This window comes from Mirounga leonina, unplaced genomic scaffold (genome assembly GCF_011800145.1).
Source record: "Mirounga leonina isolate KUSES-001 unplaced genomic scaffold, KU_Mleo_1.0 Mir_166, whole genome shotgun sequence".
NCBI classification, from domain to species: domain Eukaryota; kingdom Metazoa; phylum Chordata; class Mammalia; order Carnivora; family Phocidae; genus Mirounga; species Mirounga leonina.
Genome location: NW_023270418.1, coordinates 23,739,170 through 23,749,886, shown reverse-complemented (window position 1 = coordinate 23,749,886; position 10,717 = coordinate 23,739,170). Strand labels below are relative to the sequence as shown.

General features: G+C 52.9%; 1 protein-coding gene across 10 annotated transcripts in view; it reads right to left on the bottom strand.

The window, feature by feature from the left end:
* Window positions 1-1,834: 1,834 nt before the first annotated feature.
* Window positions 1,835-10,717, bottom strand: part of ATG13 (autophagy related 13) — a 54,010-nt gene continuing 45,127 nt past the window's right edge. For 8 of the 10 annotated variants that reach the window (XM_035012706.1, XM_035012703.1, XM_035012707.1 and 5 more), the window contains 6 exons: window positions 10,234-10,370; window positions 8,082-8,196; window positions 7,411-7,488; window positions 7,087-7,203; window positions 6,410-6,538; window positions 1,837-4,202 (listed from right to left, as the gene is read on the bottom strand). In XM_035012706.1, the coding sequence (XP_034868597.1) occupies window positions 4,125-4,202; window positions 6,410-6,538; window positions 7,087-7,203; window positions 7,411-7,488; window positions 8,082-8,196; window positions 10,234-10,370 (654 nt within the window). In that variant the 3' untranslated portion in view covers window positions 1,837-4,124. Of the gene's footprint in view, window positions 4,203-6,409; window positions 6,539-7,086; window positions 7,204-7,410; window positions 7,489-8,081; window positions 8,197-10,233; window positions 10,371-10,717 lie in introns of all 10 variants that reach the window. The other 2 variants (XM_035012712.1, XM_035012713.1) reach the window with 2 other exon arrangements.

Below are 10,717 nucleotides of genomic sequence, written 5' to 3'. Positions count from 1 at the left end.
GCACCTACGATTGGAAGCCTCGTGTGACTGTTAGCTTCTTTCTCCCCACCCTCCCCTCAGCGCCTTGGCCATTTCCACCTGCCACCCGGTCCCACCGAGGCTAGAAGAGAGCCAGTTTTCGTCTCTTGACTAGGTTTTGCTGCGCTTTAAAGATTAAGATGGCAAAATTTAAGTTACGTGTATTTTACCACAATTTAAAGATAATGGTTTGTCGCTGGGAGGGCAGGCCAGAATTTCTCTTGGCACAGCGGTCAACGTCAAGTTGCACCTGTCTGCGGCCTGCCTGTTGAGGAGTCAGGTGATGGTGGCCGGTTCTCTTTCCCCTCCTTGCTTGCTCCGGCCGGCGGAGCGGGTCCAGAGCTGCAGGATCGAGCAGCGGTGTGAAGCTGGTGGTGACAAACACGGGCCCCGAGCTGCAGGGAGCCAGCCCTCACCCCGCTGGCCCCAGCAGCAGGCCCCGGCAGCCTCTCACGGGCTCTGCTCTAAACTGGGTGACTGCTTACAACAGAGGAGCAGTATCCCAGGGCAACTCTGAGAGGGGAGCAGATCAGGAGAGCTGTTTACTCGGGTTGGACTCCTGGCAGGACCTCTGCGGAGTGACTCAAAAGCCAGTTTACCCCTGCCTTGGCAACAGCAGGTCTCGGGGGGCCAAGTGTCGGGAGACGCTTTAAAGGGGCAGACACCATCATGAGACACGGGGCAAGTGAACACTGTTTTGGGGGGGAGGGATCCCAACTGAAGGTGAAGACAAGGGACAGTCTCTTCACCACTTTTGACTCAGGGGCTGGGTGACTGTCCCAGCTGCCTGCACGGTCAGTTATCACGGCCAGTGTCAGGTGCAGTTAAACAACAAGCTAGGGTCCCAGGGCCCACAACAGCAGCAGTGAGCAGCCTCCTTTTCAGCCCTAGCTCTGGGCTCAGTTTAGAACTTTACCTTTTTCTGCCCTGGCTTCAGCCTGAAGTGGGGGCAGGGAGGCAACCCACACTACAGTTGCCCCCGTCTGTCAGGCAGTTGGTCCCTTGCCTCTAGAACCATCTCTGCCTCTGGGACACCGGCTCCGCCTCCCACTCCCGTGGCCCAGTTAGGAATGAGTTAGGAGGCAGGAGCTAGCTTTACCAGGGCTGACAGGCCTGCCACAGAAGCCCCCGGGGGCCAGGCAGGAATAATCCCCGCGGGCTCTTCTGCTCGTCGTCGTGACTCCTCAGGGAGCACCCCGGCGCCCGGCTCGAGCTGTCTGGCAGATGGGGCAGCGAAACACACTCGATGCGCCTTTGACTTCCTGATACCTCACTCAGCCCCTTCCCCTCTGGTTTGCTCAGCCACATCGCCTCCCCCTAGATTAGCAGACAGATACCAGCAGCCGAGGGAGGCCCCCTTTCCCCCGCTCCTGCTGGAAGCGCGGCAGAGGCCTGGCAGCTGTTTCGCCCTCGAGCCAAAGGCTCCGGCCTGGAGGCCGAGTGGGGGGGGGGGGGGGGGGACGGACGATGCTGCACAAGCAGCTGATGACGATGCTGGCCTTCATCTAAGGGGGCTTCTGCTTTGCGTGTCGGCTTCACACACGGTATCTCACTGACCAGTCGCATACAAGCCCCCGAAATGGGAATGGTAGAGCCAAGAAAACGAGGCGCTAAGTTTCCTGATCAACCCAAGGTGGCACCGCGGCCAAAGGTGGCCGAGCCCCAAGACGCAAACCAGCCTGCCTGACTCCGAAGCCATTCTGCACTTCGCATCCACTGCTCTTCCTCCCACGGAGGGGCCGTCGGTTAGCGGGGCCCACACACAAGCGGGAGAGCGCGGGTTAGCACTTTAGACAACTGGCAGGACAGGACGCTGTCAAGTACAGAAAAAATTTATTGGAAATCTCTCGAATACGTTTTAAAGTATAGCTCAGTATTTCCAAACAAGGTGGGCTGGAGGAGGCGGAGGGACTCTGCCACCTGGAGACGGGTGATGGGCCCCAGCCCTGTCCCGGGGGCTTCTGCAGGAGTCAGTCCAGCGGTCACCCCTGTCAGTGTTTGGGGCCGAGGGCTGAGGGCCAGCCTTGACAGTTGCTCTGCTCCTCCCATTCTCAGCTCAGGGCTCAGCCTCCCTGGCCTCTCACTGACAGGGTCCTAAAGGAAAGCCTGCTGCCCGCAAAGGCTAACAATCAGGAGTCAAAGAGGACAATGGCTAACAGGCCTTCCCATGCTCGGCCTCAGGACAGTGGCTGAGATGCTGTGGCAGGACGTGGGGGGCGGGGGTGATCAACAGCTTACCAGGGCTTCACCCCTCTGAGCACTGGGGCCTGCGGGGTAGATCTGGATTGGTTTAGCAGGCCATGGGTGCACTCTGGCCCCGAAAGAGGAGGGCCAGCCGGACACCACTGCTGGGAACATTTCTTTGTGGCAGCAGAATGCATGCAACAGGAGCAGGACTCAGGCTACCTGAGACAGCCTGAGAGCGCACTCCAGCCCTCAGAGTTGAGCCTTATCAGTGGGAACGACGTCACATGCATTTACTAACAAGCAACTGAAGACCACCTGCCCCAAGGCAGAACAGCTGCCGCCAATAACAGCCCAGGTGGGCCAGGAGGAATGGGGCGGGCCTTGTTTCCCTTGGCCAGGACTACCGGGTAGGCTGGGGGAGGGAGAGATGATAGGTGGGTGAGGCTAAGTGCTTGACTGACTCAAGGAACAATACCTAAATGGTTAAGTCAATCCTATGCCTAGCTTTGGTTTCTCAACAAGGAACCAATCCAGCTAGTAAACCTCAGGACGGGGTGCAGACCCTGGGATTAAAGAAAGGTGGTAGCCAGGCCCAGGTGGAAAGAGGAAAAGGCCCATAACCTAGCCCTGAGAAACAGAAACAAGTCCCCCCAGAAGGAGGGGCCCCTCTGGCCTTCCCCGGGGCCACAGTGGGGCACATACATTGCACTCTATGTCACTGCACGACTCTGAAGAGTTGTACACACAGAGTTGTACACATCTAGCACCCAAGACTTCCTGGGCTGCGAGAATGGAGTCAGTTGCTCTGCAGAAGCTGGGAGAGATTCAAGGCTCTCACCAGGAATATGTAGGAGTCTAAGGTAAAGCCTGTCGTCAGTTCAAGTGCAGCGATTCTGGGAGGTTCCGTTGCCCTCAGCCAGCCCTATTCTTGGATCCCACCTTATGTATATGGGAAGGAAGATCCTCAGAGCAGCAACCCAGAATCTGAGGAACCTCCTGAGGAGGAGGCCCTACTCCAGGAAGAGGCCCTCCACCTTCCCCAAGTGAAAACATCTTACCTCAAACATATTTTCTCTATAAAATATCTGATTTCTCTGAAAAGTAATAAATATTTACCATGTTTTATAACCAAGGAGCAGCAATAGGGGGAGGAAGGAGAGAAAAAGAAAAAGAACCTTTGCTGTGACTCCCAATGAGAGAATCCTGGAGACCCAGGATTCTGCTTCCATGGAGCTGAGGAGCTGAGCACAGCCAGCCACCAGGGCTGCTCAGAGCCTCGGCTGAGAGATGGGCTGGCACAACCCTCAAGGGTGGGAATGGCTGACTCTGGAGTTCTCGCCACCTTGGGCAAGAGGCCTGTCATATTGCCAAAAGTATGGGCACAGGGGCGCAGACAGGGAAGGAGAGAGAAGAAGACATCAAACCAAAGGGGACCAAAAAAGAGCCTAAAGGAGCCCTTCCTTCTTCCTCCCAGCACTGTCTCCTTCCTCTTTCTGCCTCCATGCCAGGCTCTGGGCCAGGAGCTGGAATGTCAAGTGCTTGATGGTAAGTCAGCAAGGGGCCAGCTGCAGGGAGGACCCAGGGCAGGGGGCCGGCAGGAGGAATGGGATGACAGCCATTGTGAAGCAGTCGCTGATGGGCGGTGGAAGCAGATGGCCCTGCCGAGGGCCCTTTTGTTATAAAGTATCTTCCAATCTCCAAGGCCAGGGGGTGAGTCTCTCAAATGCTATCACCGGGCTTGACTGCTGCCATGGAGTCTCCAGGAGGTGTCAGAACAGGGACTTCCGGGTCCCCATGGGGGAAACCAGCCTCTCCTCCACCTGGAGCAAGATGAGGGATGGAAGCAGCTGATGAGTGGGAGGCTCTGTCTCCTGGGACCACAGAAAGGGGATGCTGCTGGTACCCGTGGACACCAACTTTTACTGCAGGGTTTCTACAAAGGCATCAAATTCTCGGACATTCTTCTCGTGCACAGCCAGCTTCTCTGGTAGTGAGTCCTGTATCAGGAGGGGAGAGAAGAGCTGCTTATTCAGGTAGGGTCCTGAAGAGGCAGCTAGCGCAGGCCCCCCGCCCTGGCTGGAGAAGGGAGCACAGCCCAGAGCTCAGCGTCACAGTGCAGGCTGGGAGAGCAGGAGATGCTGGGCCGGGGGGCAGGCACCGCACAGTGGGCTTGTGTCCAGCAGGGTTTGTGGGGGCTCGGGGGCTCAGCAGAACAGCCCAGGGAATCAAGTGGGCCACACACTTACCGAGCTAGAAAAGGAGCATGCCAACAACAGGATGACACAGAGAAGTTACCTTTGGCACAGATCAGACTGACACAGGAATGAAACAGTAGGCCTAGTATGCTACAGATCAAGAAAAGTTTAGGAGAGTTCTTCATGACCTGTGCTGGGCAGAATCCCTTGGGGGCACAGGAACAAAGGCGTCCCAACCACGCTCCCAAGAGAGTCTGATTCAGCAGGTCTGTGGGGAGGCCTAGGAATCAGCATCTTTATACCTGCTGAGGAAGGGGCGTGTTAGAGAGTTAAGAGAAAACAATAAACAAGAGAAAACAGAACCTGAGAAATTAAGTTTAACTGCCCTCAAGAATCAACTATTAATAAAAATTTGACCCTAATCAGGTGCTCTGTTTCCACTGCTGAATGTGCATCTGAAGAGATTTCCTGACTGGCACCAGGTGCTGAGGAGAGTTGGGCCTGCCCCCCCCCCAAGAACTGGCAGGTGGCCCAGACATGCTGGGGGCACCAGGGCAGCGGCGGGAGGCGGGGATAACTGGCTACTCCTGGCTGCAGAATCACTCAGGGAGCCTTTGCGGTCCGGTTTCTTCCAGGCCTGTTTCCAATGAGAAGCCAGAGGGCCAGTGGCTGAAAGCCTAAAATCAGAAGCCAGACTCTCTAGGATCAAAGCTGTGCGTTGCCGGCTCAGTGCAACCAGGGGCAAGTTATCTGTTTACAAACTGGGATAATAAGAAAAGCTACCTCTTAGGATTGTTGAAGATTCATGTAAAGCACTTAGAAAAATGCTTGGTACCTAGTAAGCCTCAATAAATGTTAATAATAATGATATTGTTATAGTAGTGTTATTACTGAGCATGCTTTTCTGTTTCGAGCAAAGGGCAGATATTCCAAGATTCCTACTTCTACTAGAGCCATTCCTCTAATGTTGATATAGAAGGTGACATTTCCACCCCACCCTGACATCCTGTGGTGTTAGAGTAAGCAGCTAGTTAGGTTTTAACCGGATGTCTGGAGGCCAGCAAAGGGGGAAGTGAGGGACAGCTATCGGGAAAGTCAGAGGCCTGTCCTGGCTGGCCGCACTCAAAGACAAAGAAGGCCAGTGACCCGGACCAAGTGAGGGAGAAAAGGCATGAAAACCTACTCCCAAAGAAATCCTCCTTCCAAATAATAAATATGCCCCCCCTAGTTAACAACTGTCAATAAAAGAGACCCAAACGATGGGGTGCACAGCTCTCCCGAGCTCGCCCGCTCTCTCACCTCAAGTGTGCTCTCACTAAACTCTTCACCTGCACCACTCAACCACTGTGTCTGGTCTGTCTTTGAATTCTTTTCTTACGACAAGACTTAAGAGCCTCCGGGGACATCCTGGCAACAGGCTGCGTGGAGGTGTAGGGCACCCGGAGTTTATAGCCGTGCAGCATGCTCCTCTGCCCTTTGGACACAGGAAATACGCTAAGCAGAGATGCAGAGATTACAGTCAGTATCAGGACATCTGGCAAACTCAAGAACTGCTGGCTGAATCGGGAATGAGCTCTCTGAGGAAAGAGCAAGAACACCAATGCTCAGGACCTCACGTTTCTTCTGCCCTGTACTGCTGGCGTTCTGCCTGACAAGCAGAACAGCTGAACGCAGGAGCGACTGGAGCAGCTTGGCTTCGTGGCAGCCGCAAGCCGAAGACCCGAGACAGTGAACAGCAGGGATGGGAAGTAATGGTGAGCATGGACAGAAGAGGAGGAAGTCGATGCAAGCAACTTCAAGACAGGGACTGCCAGGCACAATGCAACCTCAAGTGTGATCAACAGAAAATAAGGATCTAAAGTGTCTCTTTCCTGTTATAAAGAGGATGGGAGGTGTGGGAGGTGGGGCAGTAAGACGAAGAAATTTCCAGGCCTTTGGAGCAAGAATGACCATTCAAAGAGGATAGGAGGTTGCAGGCTGAGGTCTGGCAGGGGAAGGGGTTTCCATACCAAGTCCTCAGCCATGGACTGCGCTCCGATATCTATGGAGAGGCTGCTCAGCTGAGGGGGATTCTGAAATTCACGATAGAAGGTCCCCAGGTCCATCGGAAGAATGTCATCTTTAGAAAAAGCCGGTTTCTACAAAAATAAGACAGACTCAGTTTAGCTTGCCTTAGATCACAGAGGAAAATCAGGGGAAAGAAGCTATGAACAACCCTCTTTCCTTCCAGTAATTATCAGAGAAAGGGTTCCTCCAGGTTCATCTTAGGGGGTGGAATTGCTATACCTTTCTCCTCTGGGCAGCTGAGCTCTAGCCCTGGTGCTAACCAGGTGCTAAGGTTTATGTTCCCTTCCCTCAAACTCCTTTCCTTAGCAAAGGGCCATCCATTCAGGCAGGAATAGGGCCTACATGGATACCACTGGCAAATCCTCATTTAGAGTTGAATTTCAACCAAAGACACGGCACAAAATGCCTTCTTGTTCATGGGCCTCCAAATGTATCCCCAAGCAGGGCATGGGGGCAGGTTCCCCCCATGAACTGCACAGCCAGGTGCCCACCCATCCCATCCCCTATCTGTACCAGTCCCTCTGATCCCTGCGAAGGAAGTCCTGTTCAAGTACCCTGGACAGTTCTTGGTTTATTTCCCCTATGGCAGCAAAGGTCCAAGAAGGTGATGGCAACTTACGAAGTCGATCATGACAAAGTCATCATGGGTATTGCCACTGCTGCCCCCACTGGAGCCATTCGAGTGCAGGCTGCCCTGGAGAGGGGATTCGGTCTGTGGGGAGTCCGGAGGATTCACCTGTTTCAGAACAAGGTGGAGGTAGGGGCTGGTTCCATGCACTGGGTGCAAGCTGCTGTTAATAATCAAAGGATCTGTAAGGGACCCAACCTGGTTGAAAATCTGTAAGCCAGGAGCATGGTTAATAGTCTGTGGAGGAACAGTGACTTGCCCAGGAAGACGACACACACAGCACCATCTGTTAACTTAAGTCAAAGGGGGACTCACCATGGGATCGGCATCCTCCAGCTCCAAATTCTTGGGAGCAAACATGGCAAAGGGTATGTCCAAACTAGTTAGGGTCACCTGAAGAGACACGGAAATTTCAGTGCCCACCCCTGCCCCAGCTTTTACAGGCTTCCTCAGAGTCCACCAGCTGCCTGTGGGTCCAGCAGATTTGCACACCCAGGCTGACCACACTGTCCTCAGGTTCCCATCCTGCTGGCGAACCCCAAATCTCCCCGCCTCCCATCACACACCCATAACATAAACAGGGTTAGGGCCCCCCTGGACCCCGGGAGTCAGCTTCGGAAGCCTGACCCACAGTGATTGGGTAACAACTGTTCTGCACTGGTAGAGCTGAAGAGGAACTTCTTATTTTGAGTAAGGCTGAGGCCCTGACACTTGAGTGCAAGGTGTCTGTACCAAATGGTGCCTAGTCTCCCTCTCCTAGGGGAGTGTGCTTATATGATCACAGAACAAGAGCTGTGAACTTCTTTTGGAGAGCAGTCACAGGTTACTAACCCTCTTCCCAAAAAATTCACACACACACACACACACACACACAATTTTGCATGCACTTTCAGGGGTCTCACAGACCCTAAGTGAAGAGCCCTGCCCCTAAGGCCTCACTCTAAAGGCTCAGACATGCTCACAGGTGGCAATGCCAGAAAAATCACCTGGTTGACGGGCTTGTTGACAAAAGCCCCCACTTTGCGGACAAAGATGGTCTCCAAGACATCGTGGGGGGATGCCCGGCCCTCACTGCTGTTTGATACCGTTTCAGTATCCTCGCTGAAGAAGAAAGACAGTGTTGGTACTCATTCTCAAACCACGGCAGAACCTACTTGGTTGCCCATAAACCCACCGCTGGTGGGGCTGCAGTCCAGAGCAGGAGTGGCCCCCCACCAGCCGACCCACGTGGTTAACGGTAATACGGGGCTGACTGCAGCCACTGTCACTCTCCCTTTGAGTTGACAGCAGAGGACTGCACTTCCAGGAGCCACTAAAAATGAGGCATATGTGAATGAAACTCAAGTGTTACAACTGTGTAAGGCTTACATTAAATTTAATCTGAAACACCTCTGGTAAGCATCAGTTACCAAGCATACAGCAATCATGCATACAGGCAAACAGAGGTCTTAACCGTGATTTTAACAGTAATCCATGACATAGGCAGACTCAAGCTTTAAGCTGTTCTCTGCCTTCTTGTTTTGTTATCTAAAATTACCATAAGAAGGAATCATTTACAGGGTTTATATAGTTGTGTGTTAAATTTAAGCCTTACCTCACAAGGGGCAGTGTCATTATCCTAAGTTGAGAGTCCCAAATTTGGCTCTTCAGATAGGCAGAGCTTTCTCTGCCCATGACACATCGCCCGGGCTGAGGTCCTCTGTGCTCCACACCACGTTTCCTCTCCTCACCCCTAATCAACCCTCTGTTCAGCAAGGTCTTTCAATGGCACATTTCATTTGGCTGCCCACTCCTTCCCTCTCCAGCTCTCCAGACTGATGTGGAGTCCTGGATGATGGGGGATGGGGGATGCAGGTGGGGGTTCACCCTGTGGCCACCAGGCTAGTAGTCACAGCCCCAGCAGCAGCAGGGGCTAGGAAAGGTCCTCTGGCCAAAAGCAGAGGCTCAAGGTAGGGAGGACTGTGCCGTCCAAGAGGACGCCAGCCAGCAGGAAAGACCAGCACTGAGGAAAGGCCTGAGCTCTGATGACCTGCATTTAAGCACCCATTACCCCAAGGAGAAGAGATAGGGTCCTCTATCTCTAGCTACTCCCAGACACGCTTCAGGAGTCAAGGCTCAGAAAACTAGAGTGTAAAACGACTAACGGGATATTCCTTTGATTATCTGACAGGGAGAGGGATAAAAGGATGGAAGTTTGGGAAACCAGGAATGAAAGTAATTATTTTTCCTGGTGGATGGCACAAAAAGATCTTCCCAAATAATTTCCCTCCAACTGCTCCACCGTGGGAATGAAAAAAAAAAAAATCTATTATCCAAAAGTTCATTTAGGATGTAGTGGGGCAATCAACGTCATTATCTCTGGGGCCTTGCAGTCAAGGGAGGGCAGGGCAGGTCAGGACAGCCTCATCTTCCCATGGGAGAACTCCCAAGTGTAAGGGAAAGAGGAGCTCGGCCTGAGCCGGGCCATTGTGTGGGCTAAGTGCTCTTTGGCAAATTACTTAACCCTCTGAGATCCTCTCATCTTTGAAAAGGCGGTAACGGTGATTTGTGCAGGGTAGGATAATGAGAACTTTCATGTTCTACCTCATCAATGTCTTCATAATTTGAAATTTACAGAATGTATCACTTCTGTAATCAGAAAATACAAAGATTTTTAAAAATTTTTACCAAAGAAAAACAGTTGTTTCTAAAAAATCTCCATGAGGTGCTAACATAGCAGAGGAAAAACAACAACAACAATAATCCTAACTACCACCACAGATCCACTGTGGCCCCAAACTTGAGGGTTACAGCAAACCACCTGCTCTGATCCTCAGGAAACACTGAGGACTCATTCCAAGGGAATGAATTTGGGGGTAAGAGAAAAAAAAAAACCCACATCTGAAGGTCCCCTTCACTGGAAGAGGGTGATAAGAAGTAGGTCCCGGCTGTTGGCTGTTAATAGCAAGCTCGGGGCAGCTTCCTTACATACCAGCTGCAATGTAAGATTCTTATCGAGAACTTTAAGAATTCCACATCTGGGGCCTCAGTGCCACCCCTGAGGCAATGCTGAAAGCAACTCTTTACTGACACCAGATAGGCACAGGTGTCAGGGAGGATGGGCCCCTGGCTGCCTGAGCAGCCAGGCCGTGAACTCACCTGCTGGAAGGTGTGGCAGCACAGTGCGCCCCGTCAGACGGAGTATAGGTTGCCAGTCTCTCCTGGTCAGCCTGGGCACCGTGGGCAGGCTGGTTGGGAGCAAGGGGTACCCCACCTTCCTTCCCAGGAACCATGAGCTTTGGGGGAAAATGGAAGAATATAGTGAACAACGGCAGTGTTCTTGGCCTGGAGAGGAAACTTGGCCTGGTGTGATGGTAGTGCCTCCGAGCTTTTCCACCACCAATGCTGCAATGGGCGGGAAACCTTGGATCTGTCTTCTCTGGGACTCAGCTAATGGGAGACGTGACGTATGTGGTAAGAACTACAGAGGGAGAGGAAAGAGAGGGAGAAAACACTTGGAAGCTCTTCTTTCCTTTCTGAACTCTAGGAGGCCCTTCCTCCTGGCGTCACCTCAGCCCTCTGAAGTTACCTAAGAGCCTTGTTTCAGAGCACTTAGCATAATACTGGCGCGTGAAGAGGCCCC